Here is a 23,818-nt window from a genome sequence, read left to right on the forward strand (position 1 = left end):
AACTGCCAATGCAACAACTAACATAAAGTTTTCTAAGCATGGGTTCTCAGATTCTCTATGAACTCCTTATTGTTGTTGTCAATGGTGGTTGTCGCCACTGGGCACTGATTGTACTTTTAAGTCACACTGACCTAGCTTTTTGGTTATTCATGGACATTGATTGAAATATCTTATTTTATCTTCCTAGTCCCATTGAACTATTTTAGTCACTCGTGAACATTAATATAATTCAATTTGTTTATTTCTGTCTTGCTTTCTTTCTTTCTCCCAAGTAAATTAATTAAACTCCCTGCAAGTAGTTTTTATGTTTATACTAACAACTGCTACTATTCTCAAACACTGAAACATTAATTCCTGTCAGAAATAAACAAAGTTCTGTTGGTACAGCTTTAATTATAAATGGGATTTGCCATTGTAAATAGAGATGCTTGAGAACTGACATCTTTTGTCTATTTATATGATGATCTTCACAACTTGTAATAACAGCTCCAATAATTCATGACCTTGAACACAAATTATTCTTCATTTCATTATTTTCCATAACAAAAACATTGCTATGAAGCTAAGTAATTGTCAACATGGCCAGTCCTACATATTATAATGGACTTTACCAGTCATCTGCACTTTCTCATTATGACTGTGTATCCTATGAACAAATAACTTACAAATACAATTCTTAGAAAGGCTTTCACATCATAATGTTGATAACATTACGATAAATCACCATACTGCAAAGTCTTAGATTTTACTGGGAAAATAATTAGACAAGCAAAGTTTCAAGAGTTATGAACTTATAAGGGCATGTGGGATTAAAAAAGCATCAATAGACAGTGCACACAGTCTAGTTTGATGCTTGTTTTGCATAAAATAATTCATTTAAGTTCAACAAAAAAATTGGAGAAAATTCAAACTGCCTTTTGGACTAGTCTTACATAATTTAATAGCATACCTTGTTTTCTCCCTCAACTGGCTGTGGGATTTTAAGAGCATCTTCCCTTGTAAGAACAGTTGCTGGCTCTTGATCTTCCTGATCTTCCTGCGTGCATTTCCCGCAGTGTTCTTTGTTATCTCCTTCAGTACTGTGAGTTGCAATACTAATTTTTTCATCTACAGACTTTGTCTTTTTGGAAACATCTTTCTTATCTTTATCTTTCTCAGCTTTATCTTTCTCTAATTTGACTTTCTCTTTATCTTTCTCATTTTTCCTATCTTTCCTTTTCCTTGACTTTTCACCAAGCACCCCCTTGCATAAAGAACCACTTTTCTTGCCAGAAGTTGAGTTCTCTTCAGTTGGTTGGGCTCTACTTTTCTTGCCAGAAGTTGAGTTCTCCTCAGTTGGTTGGACTCTACTTTTCTTGCCAGAAGTTGAGTTCTCTTCAGTTGGTTTAACTCTAACTTTCTTGCCAGAAGTTGAGTTCTCTTCAGTTGGTTGAACTTTCTTGCCAGAAGTTGAGTTATCTTCAGTTGGTTGAACTTTCTTGCCAGAAGTTGAGTTATCTTCAGTTGGTTGAACTTTCTTGCCAGAAGTTGAGTTCTCTTCAGTTGGTTGAACTCTAACTTTCTTGCCAGAAGTTGAGTTCTCTTCAGTTGGTTGAACTCTAACTTTCTTGCCAGAAGTTGAGTTCTCTTCAGTTTGTTGAACTCTAACTTTCTTGCCAGAAGTTGAGTTCTCTTCAGTTGGTTGAACTTTCTTGCCAGAAGTTGAGTTCTCTTCAGTTGGTTGAACTCTAACTTTATTGCCAGAAGTTGAGTTCTCTTCAGTTGGTTGAACTCTACTTTTCTTGCCAGAAGTTGAGTTCTCTTCAGTTGGTTGAACTCTACTTTTCTTGCCAGAAGTTGTGTTCTCTTGAGCTGGTTGAACTCTACTTTTTTTGCCAGAAGCTGAGTTCTCTTCAGTTTGTTGAACTCTATGAGACCGCAGTGCCATTGGTTCCAACTTCAAGCCTTCAGTGGATTTATTTGCCCTTGACCGCCTTGATTCTGGTGTCAACTGAACTGAAACCTTTGGAGATTCCATATGCTCTCGACAAACAGGGCAGTGCCATTTTCCCGGTGGAGTACGCTTTGATGACAAAAAGAACAAGCTCATTTAATTAGTTATTTGAGCAAACTCTTGAGATGTCATCCACAAGATTTATCAAACCTGGAACAGACTAAATTTCTGCAGAAATATTCATTCACACGCATACCTTAAGGGGTGGATCCAGACACTGAAGATGGTAAGTTCGAGGGCAACGATCACAACAAAGCAGGTTTCCACCAACATCACAAACGACGCATTCAAAATAGTACTGAAAAATTATAAGGATGATGACTTTAGAAAGCAGAAACAATAATCAGCATTACATATTTTCACTGTACTTGCATTTAGTACCCAGAGATTCACCAAACCATCAATAAGGTTGAGAATCTTTATGATAATACATAAGATTCAATTTCATATATAATGATAAAATAGTACATTATTAATCATGATCGTCATAATAGTGAAATACACATTCCATGCATACCTATAAACGAAAACCTCTTTGAGTACTATAATTAGCTTCCAAAAAGTGTAGAATGTATAAGGCATAATAATGACAACATTGAGATTCCTACAATGAAAACGAAATATGAGAGCTGACCAGCTATTAGTAGGACAAGGAAAGATGAATTACAGAAAAATAAATAAGAGAACACCATCACATCTTGAAGGACAGGACTTTATCCCTCCCTTTTATAAGCAAACTAACAAGGATTGAAGTTAAACAAATGTATAATAACATACAGACAACAAAATATGGGAGTGTAGTCTTGCTAGAGCATGCTGGTGCTGGGTGCAGGGCCAACATTCTGCTTCAAGGACAGCTTCATTGGCAAGCGGCTCTTCTTGATGAGTCAGGGTCCCTGGTTTACCCCACTTTTCAGGCATTTGGGACTGTCTTTGGATTTCATCTTTAATTACAATTTGGACCTTTGTCCCAATGAGGTATGCCGTATGTATGCAATCCTCTGTAAGAATGCAAAAGAATTCAGTTTTGTAACTCACTTGAGTTTATTGCTGCCCCAATTGTTCTCAGGAAGAGGAGATGAGTCTCCATTGTATTTACTCTTCCATTTTTGTTTTGTTTTCAGCTATTTTGTAAATTTTCTAGTGTAATATAAGACATTTTGAGAAAAAAGAAAAACTAGGACCATAAAAATCATAAACAGTGCCAAACAGAAAACAGTTAAGAAAATTGAAAAGAAAAGTATGCTAATGACTATTTCTACAGCAGATACTGTAACTTTGAAAAAGTAAAGAACGAACTATCCACTAAATTACTGGCATTTCTGAGGTGGCAGGAGAGGGAGGGATAGTCCTTGATCCCAATGGGAAAATAGAAGATAAAATCACTTAGAGATACATGCTGCGACAAATAATGAGGCTGAGGATTTTGCAGTGTACAAAGGTCTTTTGACGCTTAAGGACCATGCAGTCACCCAGGCTTCAGTATACGGATATTCCTCTCTCATTAACCATTATCTTTGCTCTCACTGCCAAAAGAGGGTTCCCTGGCTAAGCTGATAAAGCATTATCAGGCACTGCTTCCGAGCTTTGAATATTTGGAGTGTTTTCATGTATTGAGGTACCACAACTCCTTTTGGAGAGACTAGAGTGGGTCTTTTGGTAATCCCCTTCATCTTTATAATACCGAGAAGCCTATCATCTACTTCACAAGAGGTCATAGTTAGCCCCTACATTGAACCCTAGATGGTTTGATAGTCATGAAAAAGACATGGATCAAAGGACAACATAGTGATTGGACCCTCCTGATCAAACAAAGCTTCATCATCTTCGCTATGTTCCAGCACCAGGACACTCTTGCACTTGCACCTTCTTTAACATCATTTCTTGAATATATAGTTAGCTTTATAGTCAAAAAATTAGGCTCATATCTTTTTTTCTTTCAATAATGATCTAGGATATGCATTCCCACATCCATGTTGATTTTTGTAGCATCAGATGTGTTCTAACCACGAAACTTTGTGGAGAGGCTAGAAGACATGTATTCTCCAAAACCAGAAATCATTTCTGGAAATTCCACCTAGAGACAACTTAATTAAAATTATTAACCTTTTTTTAATGGGACCTAAGTCCAAACTTAGGAGAACTTATTAATTAAGGGGTATTAATTAAGTCATGGTGAGAATCTTCTAGAAGAAGACATGGATCGAGTTCTAGTTAATCTTAGCCATCGATTATGTTTTAATCTTGGTCGTTGATGTCTCAACGAGAGATTATAAGAAGAAATTTGATGGGGGTTGGAGAACACACTTGTGAGACATGGAACTCGATTTTGCTGGGAAATCAAACTCCAATGTAGCAGCAATCAGTTGCCGAAGGTGACTCAGTGAAGTCGAAGCAGTGAAAGAGTGGCAAGGATAGTAAGAACGGAAGGAAGTTTCTCCAGTCCGGTGAGTGCATAGCAAAGAGGCAGCGCAGAGCAGACAGGTAGCGCAGAGCTTTAGAGGGAGATCCTTATTTTGTTGAGGAAAAGTCGAAATCCATGTTGATTTTTGTAGCATCGGATGTGTTCTAACCATGAAACTTTGTGGAGAGGCTAGAATACATGTATTCCCCAAAACCCAGAAATCGTTTCTAGAAATTCCACCTAGAGACGACTTAATTAAAATAATTAATCTTTTTTTAATGGGACTAGAAGAAGACATGGATCGAGTTCTAGTTAATCTTAGCCATTGATTATGTTTTAATCTTGGTCGTTGATGTCTCAACGAGAGATTATAAGAAAAAATTCGATGGGGGTTGGAGAACACACTTGTAAGACAAGAAATTCGATTTTGTTGGGAAATCGAACTCCAGAGTAGCAGCAGTCAGTTGCCGAAGGTGATTCAGTGAAGTCGAAGCAGTGAAAGAGGGGCAGGGATACTAAGACCAGAAGAAAGTTTCTCTAGTCTGATGAGTGCATAATAGAGAGGCAGTGAGTGCCACAGAGAGGCAACACAGAGCAGACAGGCAGTGCAAAGCTTCAGAGGGAGATCCTTATTTCGCTGACGAGAAGTCGAAATTCAGTGCCGAAAGTCGGAGTGGGAGCCCGGAGGCCGAAGGATCAATTTTCCAGATAGCTATTCATCAATTAGCGAGAGAGATGTTGGTCCGAGTTGTGGGACGCAAATCTGCATAGGCTGACGCAGAGGCATCTCAGAGGTAGTGAGGGGCAACACATCTTGAGCCAAGGTTAGTGTCAAATCACCGGTGGGAGTGCGATTTTTCTCACTAGATCTCCTATCAATTATTTCTCTGTATGGAAAGGAAATGCTTGAGCTTCCATAGATTTGTACTCAGATTTACTACTCATAATAAATAAAACCCTCAGATGCTGCACCGGTTTTCCCAAGTTGGGATTTTCCGGGGACATTGGTCCAAAAATAATAATGTTATTTATGTGTGTGTGATTCTATTCTCCCAGCAATATTTTTCTTCCGCAGTATTGTATTTATGAAGGCTGCAGTGTATTAGTTTCGATATTTACTGTAGAATGCAGTAAATAATTTGTTCAAGTTATTTAACAAATAGAAGAAACTTAATCAGTTGCTGCAGCAGAATTCGGGGTTTCCGAATTTTCAAATTCCACATTGTCTTTACACCATACATACTATTTCAATCTCATTGACCTAGTTTTGTGGCCATATGTTAGACATTAATAAATTGTTGTATCTTATATTTTGTCTCCTTGATTTTGGGTCAAGCCCAAGCACCACATCCCTTACGCCAATAAGATTTGTCATTTGTGCCACCCATAAAAGATGAAATCAGAGAATCCCTCCATCTCCAAATGCCCAATTTCCTACAAGATCAAGGGGAGCTATCATCATCTTTACCGAGATTCAAGTGGGCCCCTTTCTATGTCCATTTAGTATCCAGATCAAGGGTGTTAGCTCTTTTCATTAGGGAGAATCTCAGACTTAGATTAAAGACCCTACATGATCCACCCCATCAAAAAAATTCAAGGTCACCTCTTTCTTTTATGGTGTTTGATTTGTTTAGGGAAACAAATAGCATCCAAAGTCAGAATTTATTGGGGACCTAATTGAAGAGGTCTTCCCCATTGCACCTCTCTTCGAGGAATCATCCTTTCTTGCATTAGATTTCTAAGGTGCTCCCATCCCCAACCCTAGGATATAATTCATAAAACTAATAGGTAGAGGGATTATTTGAGGGCCCAATCCCAGAGATAGACACCCAAGTTTGGAGTGCTAGTCTCAATGCTCCACCAAGTGGCCAATCACCAATTTGTTGTCTTCACCCTATACATTGAAAGAGTGGTGGGACACCTTTCGAGTACTCTCTAACCAACATTCTCACTAGCCTAGATCCATCTTAAATCTAGATCTACTAAGTGCTGGGAGGTCTCAAGTCTAGAGTTAAGACGGATCGAAGTTGGAATTCTTGCATTCCATAATGGATTTCCTCAAGCCTTTAAATAAAATAGGCTTCATCATAACAAATACCATGGGCTTGTAAAACCACCATTGCTAAACCCATCAAATGACTAACTCAAACTTATATATAATTATTATCTTTTAATTTTATTTTATTTTTATTTTATTTTAAATAAATTTCACTGAGTCAACATAAGATTACATTACATAAGACATTATATAATGTTTTACAACATTGTTTCCATACTAGGTTGTAGAGCACCTCTCGGCACAATTAAATGCATCAACCCATTCATGATGTTTGCGGACTTGGATAAGAAGACTTCTTCACCTCTCCTTTCTCTTTTGACCTTGGATTCTAGTTCTAGCACAACTCGACACACTCATTCTAAGCTAGATATTTTATTTATGTATTCATTTCAATTCATAATTGTGTCATTTATTCTCTTGGACTAGTTGCATAGCTATGTATGTCTTGATCCTTCGAGTTTAGATCTTTTCTTGTCGACATTAACTTAGATATAGGAGTTGCTTTTGCACTCCCACTTTGTACTACACATATTCTACTCCTTTTGTCTTTATTCGATGGACATTTATAAAATTATGTTATCATAGCTAAGACTTTGCTAGCTCATTATTGTTGAGATCCAAAACATGTGTTTCCCCCTTAGAGGTCATAGGTTCAAATACAAAGGGGGGTAGGGTATGTAAACCTTTATAGACTAAGCACTCAAATAATTACAAAGAGTGGAACCCTTGCCCCACAAACAAGGGAGTCTCGTATATCAATATGGATTTTCAATTGGTCATTATCTCAAAAATAGATTATTATTATCATTATAAAATGAATATTCAGATGCAAGTCTCCATTTGGAAAGAATAGGGTTCGTCTCTATGATACCAAGAAACCTTATCAGCGACTTCACATGAGATTGCCATTAACCTATACTTTGAACCCTAATGGCTTGATGGACTCTAAAAAGAAAAGGACTAAAAGACTGCATCGTTTTTGAACTCTCATGATTCAAACACCTTTGCCATCCTTCCCTATGTTCTTTCAACAAGACTCTCATGCACTTGCACCTTCTTTAAGATCTTCTATTGGCCAAATATTTAGTTTTTTATATAAGCATTAGTCCTAGTATTTTTGTTTTCAATATTGATCTAGGAGTTGCTTTTGCACACCCATGTTGAATTTACACTAGGTAATATTCCAGCCCCATTGACCTACTTTTGTCCTCATTTGTCGCCTATGAATAAATTATCTTATCTCATCAATTTCAGTTCAAAACTAATCACCACCTCCCTTGTTGCAATAGGATTTGTCATTCATGCCACCTACAAGAAATAAAATTAGAGAATCACCCTGTCTCCAGATGCCCCATTTGCTAAAAGATCAAGGAGAAGTTTCATTGCCTTCACCAAGATTTGAGTGGGTTCCTTTGCACCAAGCCAAGATGTTAACTCCTGAATATTTCATACTTTGCATTAATGTAAAGACCATTATATAACAAGAAGAGGAGTGACCTTTGAGATTCATATTCCAAGGTCACCTCCTATTTTGATTGTTCAATTTCCTCTATTTACATATTTACAATTTGTTCAACCAATCCCTAAGAATTAGGTGTCCAACATTACCCCCTTAATTTGAAGGGGTGTTTGTGATTCCAAGCATCATTATGAATCTTTCAAACTTTTTTCTTCCAAGTGCTTTGGTGAAGATGTTTGCAATTTCCACATTTGTGGAAAAATGTTGTAAATGAATAGTCTTGGCCTCTACATCATATCGAATCAAATGCTACTTTGTGTTGATATCTTTGGTTCGAACATGGAATTTGGGATTCTTGGCCAATTTAATTGCAAAAGTATTATTGATCAAAAGGGGAGTAGAGTTCACTTGCTTCGCCTGCAAGCCTTTAAGAATTTTCCTAAGCCAAACAATCTCCTTAGTTGCTTCTACAATTGCCACATATTATGCCTCTATTGTGGAATCTGTTTGAACTAACAATTAGTGTGACCTCTAAGACACAGTGCCTGATCCAAGACTCATAACATAACATGAAGTAGATACTTCATCTTCCGTATCTCCATCAAAGTCAAAATCAGGATATCCAATCAAGCTGAAGTCATGCACCTATGTATATTTGAGTCCAAAATACTGAGTTTCTTTCAAAAAACCATAGAACTCTTTTTGCAGCAAACCAATGTCTCTCACAAGGCTTTTGCATAAATCTGCAAAGGATTCCAAAAACAAATAAAATATTTGGTCTGATAGTGGTGAGGTAGATAAGACTTCCCACAAGTTGTCTATACTTAGTTGCATCCTCAAATTCATTTTCTTCTTTAGATGTGACTTTTAGATTTTATTCCAATGGAGTGGACAAAGGATTGCATTCATCCATGCCAAAGTTGTTCAACAATTCTCCAATGTATTTCTTTTGAGAGACGAATATATACTTTGGGTGTTGGGTCACTTCAATGCCCAAGTAGTTGTGAAGGTGTCCCAAATTTTTCATCTCAAATCCTTCTTCAACTCTTTCTTTATAGATGCAACATAGTTTTCATGGTTCCCTGTTATCAATAGATGTTAAAATTGGACAACTAGGTCCAAACTCCATGTTCTGATGCTCAGATTAAGAGGCTAATATTTTTGTTGGATTCCTCTTTCTGAGAGGTGTAAAATCCATATAAAAATAGTCTTAATCCGATGAGCAGAACTTATATTTTGAATTTATTATTCTTAATAAATTATATGTGCAAGGTCAGCCAGTTTTGTAATGTAGGCTCACATGCCCAACAGATGTGTCACACACCCTCATTGATGGATATATATATACAGGAAAAGTTGGAGAGAATTTGAACACATCACAACTCACATCTTCCTCTCTCATCCTAAAAGTACGAGCTACCTGGAGGGTTGTTGTGACACATGCTGGGCTGGCTGACCAAAGGAGACTTTGCTGGTTGAAGCATCCTGTTGACCGCCGAAACGAACACATACATTTTTCTTGTTTCTGATTTGTCTTCTGTAAGATCTGCTTATATGTTCTATCTGCATTTTGCTTATCTACTTGTATGATTGCTGTGAGAAAAGTGAAATTGCTCTTAGCATAGAACATCCTCAAAACTTTACATGGTATCGGAGCTGAGGTGAAGACAAACTCACTTCAAGTGATCTCCTCTCCACGTCTTGGGTTTTGGAGAAGGAGATTCACACTAGATTACGCCGGCCTAGTATGATGCCCTAAGGGAGAACGCAGTCATGAAGTCATACGCTATGCAGTCATATGCTGGAGTTATGTATACGCAGGAAATGGATGGTTCTGAGATTTCAGATGGGTTCGAGTTCTTCTCTTTGATGGTTTAGAATTCTAGCTCGCATTCATTACAGGATAAGAGCTCACATGGTCTATATTCTCCTCACTTTGCCTCAAGATTTCTCACGTAGCAACTACAGCCCTGTATTTACCCGCCACACAAAAATAATTGCAACCGATGCTCCAGAGTCGTCATCAAATTGACTTCTCGCTCTGTAAAATCAAAACAACACATCAGGGGGTTGAAATCGAACACTTCAGCAGTTAGACCGTCGGATTTACCAGTGCCATAGGCGACGAGGGGATTCGAAGCTGGGTCGGGGAATATTGCGAAAATGCATTTTCATGCGAAGTCGGAGTCGGAGGTGACGAGCATGGGGGCATCGTCAGCGTCGACGCCGCGGAGGCCTCTCTACTTCGTGCAGAGCCCAACGTCGAGAGACTCGTTGCCCGATGGCGACAAGACGCCCTTCTCCATTCACTCCGCTAATTTCACTCCCCTCGGCTCTCCCTCGCACCGGTCGGTGTCGGCGTCGCTGTCAGGGCGCCACTCGAGGACTTCCTCGGGCACCCATTTTTGGAGCAAGGTCATCCCCGACGAAAATCACAGTAGAACTAAGTGGCCTCAGGCCAATGCCATCGCAGAGGAAGCGTTCCGCGACGATGATTCCGGGGGCAGAAAGATCTGGCCGCGTCGTTGTCATGCCCTGCTCTTTGTATCGTGTTTTGCATGTACAGCCAGCTGTCGGTAGCTACGGGTCAGCATGAAGCCGTAGTAATAACAAGCACGGAAGAACTGCAGGTAGAGCCGCATGCATAACATGATAGCCGCAGTGATACAGTCAGCCGCAGTAATGAAACCATCGTCGAGATCCCTCACAGTCAATGAAGAATGCATACGCAATCAAAAGCAACGGAGCTATGAAGAGCCGCAGTCATGAAGCCGCAGTGAGCCGCAGTTATATATGGAAACGTAGTTAACCGCAGTTATATATGGAGCCGCAGTCATCTCCACATGAAGCTGAGGACAAGGGTTTGACTGCACCTCGCTATAAGAACAGTCATCAACTCGGGAGACAGTAGCCTCAGAATATAAGTAGATGAACATATCTCGGTGCTCTCACAATAGTGCATTCGCAATCACAGTGAGGAAAAGGTTTTCAATTATACGGTGGCATACATGTAGCAGCCCTAAACACAATGGAACAGCAGTGAGACGGTGGCATATGTGTAACAACTCCAACACAATTAACAGTGATAGAACTCTCGGCAAACTATTTCTGCAGAATCGTGTTGATGAAATAAGTTTCCATGATGCACAATATTCAGATCTATGATATCCGCAGCAAGGTATTGATTGCACCGTGGTGCAGTCATGGCACTCTCGGCATCCTGTAACGTTCGTTGATCTGGCAGCGTGGGATCTGGCAACATAGATCAGGCAGCGTGTATTAAATGATCTCGGCATAAGGACGCAGTCACCATGAATGAATACCCTCGACCTCCACACATCTATGATATACCTGTAGTTGATCTATTATAAAGCAGTTATACTACAGCGTGGGATCCGTGTTAATGCCACGTAACTGTAGGTGACAGCGTGGTAAAATCCAGCGTTGTCTATGAGAAGAAGCAGTCTTGACTACAGATCTCGGTGGTTCTTCTATAGATGTTTAAGTATATTGAATAACAGTATGAAGATAATCCAGTAACGTATCTATTGCAAACAGTGATCTGAATTACAAGAAGTGACAAGGGTAAGGATCTCGGTTGGATGAAAATCTCGAATGAAGGGACCGAGTTATCTCACACAATAGTCCTGAAATGTAGATCTCGGTGAAATCCATATGGCAGTACAAACATCTTGTACAGCAGTAACGTGGAGTATTAAATGATGTTCTAATATGCTATCACATGTATGGTTCAGTGCTCTTTCAATGAGAATATTTCGGTGCTACTACAACAAGGGTTTTTAGTGCAGACACTGTGATGAAGTCTCACCACAGTGCCACAGTCCCGGTGAAATCTCAGTAAAGGATTTCGGTGCTATCTCAGGGACAAGGTCTTGTTACTATCTCAAGAAAAAGTCTCGGTGCTACCACAAAGGACAGTGACTTCAATTCGGTGTTGTGATTTCAGTTTCGGTGTTATTGCAGAAGTAGAGGTTTAGTGTCATTGTAGAGATAAACTCAGTGACCACAAGATTCAGTACTATTAAGAGTGACCTCAGTTTGGTGCCATCACATGACCACTATGATAGGACGTTCTACTTCTACAACCTTAGTGATGCATGAGATCAAGAGCAGCATGATGATGCATGATGCATATGCAGTGGTGCAGCTTGAGAACTTGATGTAGGAAGATGATAGGTGAAGGAGTCACCTTGGAGGATCAGTTGAAGCAGAATGTCTTCAACTGATCTCATCGTTATAGGAGATGATCTATGCTCAGATCTACACAAGTCAAAGTGTTGACTTCTGTTGTAAATGGGCACCCTCGAAGATGCTGAGGGTCATGCTGCCCCAAGGGGAACATTCCGAGAAAGCAAGAAGCTGTGTAGATACCAAGGGTATCTAGCTGCCATGAGTACTATTATACAATCTGAACCTGGATCTTTTGAGGAAGCCATCAAGCATCAAGTCTGGAAGGATGCTATGCATGAAGAATATGAGGCTATTATGAAGAATGATGTCTGGGATGTGGTCCCGAGACCGAAGGAAAAATCTGTTGTCACCGCTAAATGGCTCTACAAGATTAAACATGAATCTGATGGGAGTGCTGAAAAGTTTAAGGCAAGATTTGTTGCCCGTGGCTTCTCTCAAAAGGAAGGAATTGACTATGACGATATATTTGCACCTGTGGCTCGATATACCACCATCCGATCCATCATAGCCCTTGCTGCTACGCAAGGATGGAGTCTTCATCAGATGGATGTCAAGACCGCTTTTCTGCATGGTGCAATAAAGGAAGAGGTGTATGTAGAACAACCTCTGGGATTTGAAGTTCAAGATCGAGACACTTATGTCTGCAGGTTGAAGAAAGCCCTCTATGGGTTAAAGCAAGCACCCAGAGCTTGGTATGAGAGGATGGATAGTTACTTGATGAAGCTGGGCTTCACTCGAAGCAATGCTGATCCAAACCTTTACTTTAAGGTTGAGGAAGGAAAGCCTCTCATTCTAGTGCTGTATGTGGACGACCTCTTCCTGACAGGTGATGACCCTCTCATTCATCAATGTAAGAGGGAGCTTGCTGCTGAGTTCGAGATGAAAGACCTAGGAATGATGCACTATTTCCTAGGCCTGGAGGTCTGGCAGAGACCTGGAGAGATTTTCCTTTCTCAAGGAAAGTATATTGTGAAGCTTCTGGAAAGATTTGGGATGGTGGACTGTAAGTCCGTGTCGACACCAATGGAACTCAACTTTAAGAAGTTGAGTGGCAGTGCTGCAGGGCCTATCTTGGCCAATCCTACTGAGTATCGTCAACTCATAGGAGCTTTGATGTTCTTAGTGAACACCCGTCCGGACATATGTTTTGCAGTAAATACTTTGAGTCAACAGATGGTTGAGCCTCATCATTTTCACTGGGTTGGTGCCAAGAATCCTTTGAGATATCTTCGGGGCACGATAAACCATGGGCTGAGATACACTGCCGGGAGTGTGATACTCCGGGGATATACTGATGCCGATTGGGCTGGCAGTGTGGTGGATCGTAAGAGCACATCTGGATGCTGTTTCAATCTTGGTTCTGCTTCGATCTCATGGATGAGCAGGAAGCAGAAGTCGGTGGCTTTGAGCACCGCGGAGGCCGAATACATTGCTGCTAGTATGGCCTGTTGTGAAGCAGTTTGGTCGAGGAAGCTCTTTAGTGAGCTGTTCCAACATGTGCTAGATACCACTGTAATACTCTGTGATAATCAGAGTGGGATTCGTATGACTGAGAATCCTGTGTTCCACGACCGATCCAAGCATATTGATATCAGGTACCACTTTATCTGGGATATGGTACAGCGAGGCGCCGTAAGGCTCGATCATATAGGAACTGATGAGCAGGTCGCGGATATTCTCACTAAGCCCCTGGGGAAGGTCAAGTTCCTAACCTTCCGTGAGAGTCTTGTTGTCGTGGAAAGACCCTATGATGTGGGTCCTGTTGGACGATGAGCTCTGGGAGCTCTGGGGGGCTTTGGGGATAGCTTCTCGGAGCTATAAGCACTCATAATGCTTCTGCCCCACCCTTGTGATTATTGAGCTGGTTCGCCACTCATTTAATCTGTGCCCCGTATGCATCCTACCCATTGAGTTTAGGGCTCATGGGAAGTACCTCTCATTTGGCCAATGAGGTGTGGAAAAGCTAGAGACTATTAGCAAAGACTGATGGACGCATCAGAGATTGCCGTACTCTCTATCTAGGATGGCATGGTCCAACCACTTGATCTGGGATCAAGATTTGTGAGGTCTGGGACCTCTGGACTGATTATGTCAGTCGGGGAATGATGTCTTTGTGACTGACCCACTTCTGTTCTGAAATAAAGAAGCCAGCAAAGCAAGTTTCGGCGGGATGACTCACGATGTTAATTGCACTAATAGATGGAGTTCTCCCTAGTTGAGAGGGAGTGTTAAAATTGGACAACTAGGTCCAAACTCCATGTTCTGATGCTCAGATTAAGAGGCTAATATTTTTGTTGGATTCCTCTTTCTGAGAGGTGTAAAATCCATATAAAAATAGTCTTAATCCGATGAGCAGAACTTATATTTTGAATTTATTATTCTTAATAAATTATATGTGCAAGGTCAGCCAGTTTTGTAATGTAGGCTCACATGCCCAACAGATGTGTCACACACCCTCATTGATGGATATATATATACAGGAAAAGTTGGAGAGAATTTGAACACATCACAACTCACATCCTCCTCTCTCATCCTAAAAGTACGAGCTACCTGGAGGGTTGTTGTGACACATGCTGGGCTGGCTGACCAAAGGAGACTTTGCTGGTTGAAGCATCCTGTTGACCGCCGAAACGAACACATACATTTTTCTTGTTTCTGATTTGTCTTCTGTAAGATCTGCTTATATGTTCTATCTGCATTTTGCTTATCTACTTGTATGATTGCTGTGAGAAAAGTGAAATTGCTCTTAGCATAGAACATCCTCAAAACTTTACAATAGATCATCTACAAATACCACAAAATAGACAACAATTTTGCCAATTTTCTTGACAAATAGAGTTGCATCATCAAGCTTAAAGTGTTTGAAATTTAATTTCAAAAGATGCTCAGTTAATTTTTCATACCAAGCTCGCAGTGCTTGTTTTATGCCATATACGGATTTGATGAGTTTGCATACTTTTTGTTCTTGTCCCTTCACAACAAAGCCTTTTGGTTGAGACATGAAGACGTTTTCTTTCAAGTATCCATTGAAGAAAGCAATCTTCACATCCATCTAATAGAATTTTCATCCATTTTGAACTACCAAAGCAAGGAGAGTCCAAATGGTGGCCCATTTTTCTGTGGGGGCAAAGGTATCTTCATAATTGACTCCTTTCTATGTAAATCCTTTGCCACGAGCCTTGCTTTGTACCTGTCAAGTAAGCCATTTGATTAATACTTGTTCTTGTAGAGACCCACTTGCGGCCAATAGGTTTCGTTCCACATGGAGGGTCCACTAGCTTCCATGTTCCATTCTTTATGAGAACATCATACTCCTGCATTGCTTCTTTCCATTCATAATAAGAAGCATTTTATTTAAAAGAAGTTCGTTCAAAACTAGTAGACAAATTCAATTCACAATCATATGGAACATCCATATCATCAACAAAATCAAAATCATCTACATCATCTCCTTTCATTTTAGTGGAACTTCTAGTTCCTGTCTTTCCGACCTCATTTGGGTGAACACTTTCGAGTGTTTTGGTGAGCCATTTCGGGGGACCTTTCAAAGATGGTCCATGTTGCTTTATTGATTGAGATGGGGTTGCAACAAGATTTACCCTTTCAATCCTCTCAATCACATCACTTAAAGGGTCTTCCTGATTTGAAGGAGTGGTCAAAATTTCGTGAGGGGGAGAGAGTGCTTTAGAAGGACATTCCATAGACTAATCCAAGATAGGGATACCCCCTTCAAGATGTGGAACCCCATTATCAAATTCAAGATAATTTTTTGCATGATTGAATCTATCCAAACGATCAACCTGTCACTCAACAATATTGTTAGTCATGGGAGATTTAAGAAAAATCGCTTCTCTAGACAATACAAACTTCATATTTACCTCATCATAGAGGCAATATGCTTTGGTGTTATCTAAATACCCTAAGAAAATGCACTTTTGACTCCTTGCATCAAGCTTTGCTTCTTTATTCCTTAGGAATCAAGGCATAGCAGGTGGAGCCAAAAATCCTAAGATGCCTTACCAAAGGAATGTGGCCATATCACATTTCATAAAGAGTCTTGTTTTTTAGAACATGAGATGGACATCTACTTTTGTTATATACTATACATAGAACTACATCAGCCCAAAACATCAGCTTTACATTTTTGAAGAACATTGAGAGAACCATATTTGAGATAGTCCTATTTATCCTTTCAACTACACCATTTTGTTGAGGATTGTAAGGAACAGTACTTTGATGTTGAATCCCATGGTGGAAAAGATAGTTGTCAAATTCATTAGAAGTATATTATTTTCCATTATCAATACGAAGAGAGCCAATATGCAATTGTGCATGACTTTCAATCCAGGCATGAAAATTCCTGAAAGTTTCAAAAACTTTTGATTCACTTTTCAACAAGTTTACCCAACACATCCTGGTGTAATCATCAATAAAAGTCATCATATATTTATTTCCATTTGCAAAAGGAACAGGCATAAGGCCATACAAATCAAAATGAATGAATGCAAGCTTTTTACGTGCTTTGGAAGCAAAATCATGAAATGGTTTTTTGCTATGTTTTCATAGGATACAAGCATCACATTGCTTTAGTTTCCTTGCAATAGTTGACAAACCAAAAAAACCATTTCTTTTCAACAAACGAAAATTGCCATAATTAAGATGTCCAAATCTTGCATGTCATAGAAGACTGGATGGCAATGCATCTTCATTGTACTAAGAGTTGCATGCAAAGTTATGTGCACGAGCAAATGTTCCTTGCAGCTTCAACAATCTTTCTTCCTTTATTCCAATCATGACAATTGTGTCGTCTTAGCTTTCCTTATCTCAAAGTTGCCATCAAACATATGAATGGAGTGTCCTTGTTGGTGAATGTGATCAAGGGACAAGAAGTTTCCTCACAATTCTGGAAGGTAGAGTACATCATGCAGAAAAAAGTTCAGAATTCTAGGCAATTTAAGCTTGATGGTGCCAAGTCCAGATGGCTTGAGACTTGACTTGTCTGCAAAGTAAATTGCTCCATCTACATTGTTATTGAGGTCTTCAAAGAAGTCCTTCCGAAAGGTCATATGGCAGGTTGCACCTGTATCAAGTAGTGATGCATCTTTCCAAGAAGCAAATGAAGTATGAAACAGATCTTCATTGCTCCATCTACATTGTCACTAAGGTCTTCAAATAAGTCTTTCTGAAAGGTCATATGGCAAGTTGCACCTGTATCAAGTAGCCATGCATCTTTCTAAGAAGCAAATGAAGTATGAAACAAATCTTCATTTACTCCAATATTGCAATGGGCAACAATATAATGAGTAGATTCAAGTGCTTTCCCTTTCACTAGATCTGTTGTTTTACCATTGTCTTATGTGCATTCTTGCTTGACTCTTTCCAAATGGATTTTGCATATCGATGCATCATGTCCATCTCTGACACAACGAATATCGTGGAGATCAAACCTTTCTCCTTGATCATGTTTACCCCCTTGCCTTTGTGGTTCTTCCTTCCATGTGTTGGAATTTCTAAGTCTAACTGTTAGAAATCCTTCATGTACTTTCTGATTTATTTTTGCCTACTTGTTCTGTTTAATTAACAAGTTATTTACCATGTAAATACTGAAAATAAATACAAGTACATGCTCAACACATTACAGATCATCAACTGAAGGAAAAACAAGCACATAAGTGACACCGTTGTTTTTGGACTAATGTCCCCGGAAAAACCCAATGCGAGAAAACCGGTGCAGCTATCTGAGGGTTTTATTATTAAGCAGTTTTAGAATACAATCTGGGTGCCAAACCGGCTCACCCAACAGAGAATGATCTCGGCAGTGGTACCTCTCAGTCGGAGACAGATATTCCAGCTAAAACCCCGAATGAACAATCCCACAGCTCTCAGCTCCAATCTGCCCCACGAAATCTCCAGCGTTTGCATCTAGGGACTGCATCAGCCTCTCTAGCACAACGTCACCCCAACTCGCCCTGTGTCAGCCTCTTGAGGCTCTGCGTCAGCCTCTAGAGCCTCTGTGTCACCCACGCTGGCTCTCCTCAAGCACTGCACAGCTCCTAGTTGCCTTCGCGTGGCTTTTCGCTGCCTCTGCGTGGCCTCTAGTTGACTTTGCGTCCCTCTCTCTCCGGCTTCTATGCTAATGCTCACAGTACCCTCTTTTCTTCTGTATTCACTGCCCCTCAACTGCAACTCTGATCACTCCTTTGATTTCCTCAGCAAGCCATGCCCCAGAAAATCGAATTCTTGATCAACTCGGTGTATTCTCTAAGTGACCCTCAAGCCTCCTCTTATACTTTTCTCATTGACAATTCAACGGCTGAGATTAAGTCCCTAATCAATGGCTAAGATTAACTCTAGCTTGATCCATGACTTTTGGACCCTTCTAACACAGTTTTATATTAATTTCACATTAATATTTTATTTTCCCTAAGTTTAGACTTAGGGACTCCATCAAAAAAAATTAATTATTTTAATATCTCCCAAACTGTTTAGAATCTACCCAAACCATTTCTGGGTATTGGAGATCTCATGTGCTTTAGCCTCTCCACCAATTTTCGTGGCTAGAGCACATCTGATGATACCCCAAATCAACACTCCCTCTTAGCGAGGATTGTGCTCTAGTAATAATCTTCACTGAGCATCACCCAGATGCTCCAGCATCGGTACTGGTGTTGATGCTAGGCCTGTTGCCCAACATCCTTTGCACTGCTGCATCATGTACTGCTACCCATGGCCCTGCCATTGCCACTGCTGCATCTGTACGACAGCCCCTCTCATCACGATGCATCGTGCTGCCCATAGCACTGCCACTGCTAACTGTTGCACTGCAACTCAATTACTGAGAAGTAAGTAACCGATCTCCCAACTCTGACATCTCTGACAGGCTAGGGACACCCTCGATGTTGAAACTCCCTCTGTCACTCCATCTGCATCCGTCTCTATTGACATTCATCAGTACTGCTACTCCTCTTCGGGGTTCTCATAGCAAGGTATAATCCAAAAGGTTGGGTACCTCGAGGATCCTATCCATCATTGTCTGTAGTCCATCTGACTACAGCTCGATGTCTCCCCACTTCCTCTCAAGTGGTGTGTGAGCACTCATGGCACAGTCATCATCTGTCTCCACTTCCTTTTCCGCCCTTGTTGGCGCAGCCTTGGTCTCAGAAGCCTCTCCCTTGCTCTTCTTCCTCAGACATTGGCTCGCATAGTGACCCAGTTCCCCACAGTGGAAGCATTTGACCTTGGAGAGGTCCTTCTTCTTCCGTTTCTCCTGCTTTCCCTCAGATGCTAGGGCAGCATCCTCCTCTTCCTCCTTCTTGATTCTAACCCCCTTGTCGTTGTTTCTCGCCTTGGTCAGCATTTTGATCTCTTCTTGACGAAGAGTTACCCACAGTTCGTCCCAATTTGGAAGGGTCGACCTACCCAGTATGCTCTGGACAAACACCTCCCAGTCTTTTGAGACTACGTTTAGGGTTGTCCTCACCATCAATTCTTGATCCGACGTGGCCCCTATGGAAGTCAGCTAATCTCAGATCTCCTTCAATCAATCGAAGAAGGTGTCGATCTGTTCCCCCTTCTGCATCTGGTATGACCGCAGCTGATTTTCTAGTAGCATCTTCCTCTGCACAGAAGTATGTTGATACAATTTCGTCAGGGTCTCCCACATCGCATTTGTCGTTTCCTTTTCGGCAATATGTGGTACTACATGGTCCTTGACCCCATCAAGGATGATGCTCTTGGCCCTCGCTATTGCCTCTTCGTACTTGTCGTTCTCAACCGATCAACTGGGATCGCTATCGTCTTCAAGGTGAAGTGCTTGAGACGATTCCTGTCTAGAACGAACAAGATTTTGGCCTTCCAGACTACGAAGTTTGAGGCTTTGTCCAGTCTGTCCTGGTCTCTTACCCCATTCACTGCCATTTCGCTGCTCCTCTACTTCCCTTCTGGAAGTTCTCGGTGTGACTCCCTCTGAGCCTCGATTTCCCTTTTGCAAACCCCTCTGCTAATGTCGAGATGCCCCCACTCTGATCGTTAGTGCAGCTGCACCACTGATCCGGATTTATTGGCTAGAAATCCTCGACAGCAACTCCCTCCTCCTTGGTCTTGCCTTGTTAGGTATTGTTCTGACCACAGTACCCCACCAACTTCACTCCGCAACTTCTCCACAGCCTCCTATGCCCCAGCAAACTAAAGGTTAGAGCCTCTAGACTCTGCATAATCCCGGCACCAACAAAATCTGCACCTCCTAGCCATGGCGTCAATCCTTCCTGATGGAAAAAGATGATCGGGCACTGCATAGGTCAGGTCTGCTCCTTTCTGCCATTGTGTTGATCCTTCTCCCGACTCAAACTTGATGACACAGGCACCGCATCACCCCTTCCTTGTTGCTTCTCCGCTAGGAACAGCTTCTGTCACTCAAGACAGTTGTTTCCACTGTTGTTGCTCTGCTCGGCTGATGCCCTCAGTTCTCCTGTGATCTACAACTACACTCTAATACCATGTTGGAATTTCCAAGTCTAAATGTTAGAAATGCTTCATGTACTTTCTGATTTATTTATGCCTAATTGTTATGTTTAATTAACAAGTTATTTACCATGTAAATACTGAAAATCAATACAAGTACATGCTCAACACATTACAGATCATCAACTGAAAGAAAAACAAGCACACAAGTGACACCATTGTTTTTGGACTAATGTCCCCAGAAAAACCCAATGTGGGAAAACCAGTGCAGTTATTTAAGGGTTTTACTATTAAGCAATTTCAGAATACAATCTGGGTGCCAAACCGGCTCACTCAACAGAGAATGATCTCGGCAGTGGTACCTCTCAGTCGGAGACAAATATTCTGGCTAAAACCCCGGATGAACAATCCCACAGCTCTCAGCTCCAATCTGCCCCATGAAATCTCCAGTGTCTGCCTCTAAGGGCTACGTCAGCCTCTCTGGCCCAACGTCAACCCAGTGTCACCCCAACTCGCCACTGTGTCAGCCTCTAGAGGCTTTGTGTCAACCTCTGGAGCCTCTGCGTCACCCACGCTGGCTCTCCTTAAGCACTGCACAACTCCTGGCTCCCTATGAGTGGCTTCTAGCTGCCTCTGTGTGGCCTCTAGCTTGCTCTGTGTCCCGCTCCCTCCGGCTTCTGAATTGATGCTCTAGGTACCCTCTCTGCCTCTCTGCTTCTGTATTCACTGCCCCTCAGCTGCAACTCTGATCACTCCTTCGATTTCCTCAGCAAGCCCTGCCCCAGAAAATCGAATTCTTGATCAACTCGGTGTATTCTCCAAGTGACCCTCGAGCCTCCTCTTATACTTTTCTCGTTGACAATTCAATGGTCGAGATTAAGTCCCTAATCAATGGCTAAAATTAACTCTGGCTTGATCCATGACTTTTGGACCCTTCTAACACAATTTTATATTAATTTCACATTAATATTTTATTTTCCCGAAGTTTAGACTTAGGGACTCCATTAAAAATATTAATTATTTTAATACCTCCCAAACTATTTAAAATCTGCCCAAACCATTTCTAGGTATTGGAGATCTCATGCGCTTTAGCCTCTCCACCAATTTTTGTGGCTAGAGCACATCCGATGCTACCCCAAATCAACACCACGACCTCTTCTATCGCCTCTTCTTTTACATAAGCCACACTTGTGGTGCAACGACATAAGCATTTTATATATATAGTATTACAGGTCTAGAGCATTAGGGTGAAACTCGTGAAGGTTACAGCTCAACACATATATAAATAACATATTCGTTTTAACAAACCATATGTTATAACCATATATAAATATGGTATATTGTTGCAAGCTCAGCGCATTTGATTTGTAAAATATGCCATGTATGGCATTCAACCCATATGCTTCGTTGATTTGTTTGAACAAGAATACCATATATTAACCCTTAGCACATATATTATAACCAACGCACTTAACTCAAAACATACCACCAACCAACATATCACTGCCCATGTCCTTGTCCAATCTCATGGCTAGGAGCGGGCGGAGTTGTCGACCAATCACATCTTTTGCCTTGTTGGGGCTTCAGTTATATGGAGGTCATGGCCCGCGGCCTCCCCATTTTGACTACAGTATATATATATATATATATATATATATATATATATCTATTCTATATATATATGGTCATGGTCATGGTGTGGCCTATTGGCGAAGTGCGTAGTTAATTCACTGATGGTTACGGGTTCAAACCACGTCGATGTCATTCTGTCGAACCATTCCAAATTTTTTCATTTGGTGGTACCACGTGACGACCTTTGGTTGGGCCGCGTGCCACCACTAGATTGGTCCACCCTGGTGCCCAATCATCCAACCGCATGATGACATGTGTCGTAACCAGATACTGCCATGTGTCACTCTTCAAATCACTGCCACATCAACTTCATCTACCAAGTTTCATCTATACGACCTACCACGTGTCACTCTGAGAGGTTGCCACATGTCATCGCAAGTTTGACTTTTTTATCTAGTGGTCAAACTATTCAAACATATCCTCTCATACGAACTCTGTTCGACAAGATTCAAATTGAGTTGGAATCGTCTCGTCAAGCTCTTTGAGTTGGAGTTATTTTGAACAAACTTTGGGGACTCTGAATTTTAAGCCATCGTAGATCCTCCCAGATCAATCCTCCCCACTGAGAAGCTTTTGGACCACCAAAAAGTAAACTACTCAACATGTAGGTGAGGGTATTGCTCCATCACTTTCCCTATCTCAATCCATCGTGTCTTGCTTGGATTCATTCCCTCAAGATCCACTCAAAGATATCCCGCGTCTCCTTGACGTGAAGTCCTCGTCTTCATGTCTAGAATAACATCTTCTTACAACTTATCCAGATACTCAAAAGCAAAATCGTCAATGGAAGGAACTTGAACACTCTCATCCTGATCTATGATCATTGGTGGCTCATACAGTTTCAAATTCTCCACATTCACAACTGAATAAATTTGCATATACAGTGGTAGATCTAACTGAAAAGCATTAGTGCCAATCTTCTCCAAAATAGTAAATGGGCCATACTAGATTGGCTTGAGCTTCTTACCTTCCCCTATTAATCTATCCTTGTTGATGTGTAACCAAACTCGATCACCAACTTAGAAATGATAATCCATCCTATATTTATCATGCCTAGCCTTGTACTGGGCTTGGCTCTTCTCCAACTATTCCTGCATTGCTTGATGCACCATTTGGATCTTCTGTATGAATTTTCGAGCCTTATCTTCATCTCTTTGTTCATCATAATCAACATCCTTCCCAAAAACCAAATCCAATGGAGACTTCAGCAAGTACCCAAAACAAACTTCAAATGGAGATCTTTGTGTAGACAAATGCAATGCTTCGTTATAGGCATGTTGCACACACTGTAGTTGTTCATCCCAAAGCTTAGGACACTTGCTGCAGTATCCATAGAGTAAATGTACTATAGTCTTGTTGACCACCTTTATCGGTTTGTCGGTCTATGGATGAATGCAATACTTCTTTTCAGTTTGGTGTCCATCACTCTCTAGAAGCTTGACAAAAATTCTACTAGAAAGAGGGAATTATGATCTAATATAATAGAAGTGGGCAATCCAAAGTGAACCCAAACATGCTAAAAGAATAGTTGTGCGGTCTGTTCAGTTGTCACCTTCTTTTTGCAAGGCAGCGAAATACACATCTTGTTGAACCTATCCA

The 23,818-nt window shown here is 40.8% G+C and overlaps 1 protein-coding gene across 3 annotated transcripts in view; it reads right to left on the reverse strand.

The window, feature by feature from the left end:
* Nucleotides 1–23,818, reverse strand: part of CHR4 (chromatin remodeling 4) — a 349,593-nt gene that overhangs the window by 185,299 nt on the left and 140,476 nt on the right. For all 3 annotated transcript variants that reach the window (XM_089377269.1, XM_089377268.1, XM_089377270.1), the window contains 2 exons: nt 2,190–2,291; nt 950–2,062 (listed from right to left, as the gene is read on the reverse strand). In XM_089377269.1, coding sequence (XP_089233395.1) covers nt 950–2,062; nt 2,190–2,291 — 1,215 coding nt within the window. The remainder of the gene's footprint in view (nt 1–949; nt 2,063–2,189; nt 2,292–23,818) is intronic.

Source organism: Pinus tabuliformis, chromosome J (assembly GCF_031772625.1).
Source record: "Pinus tabuliformis cultivar Carrire ecotype Pingquan chromosome J, CPIR1, whole genome shotgun sequence".
In the NCBI taxonomy this organism is placed as follows: Eukaryota; Viridiplantae; Streptophyta; class Pinopsida; order Pinales; family Pinaceae; genus Pinus; species Pinus tabuliformis.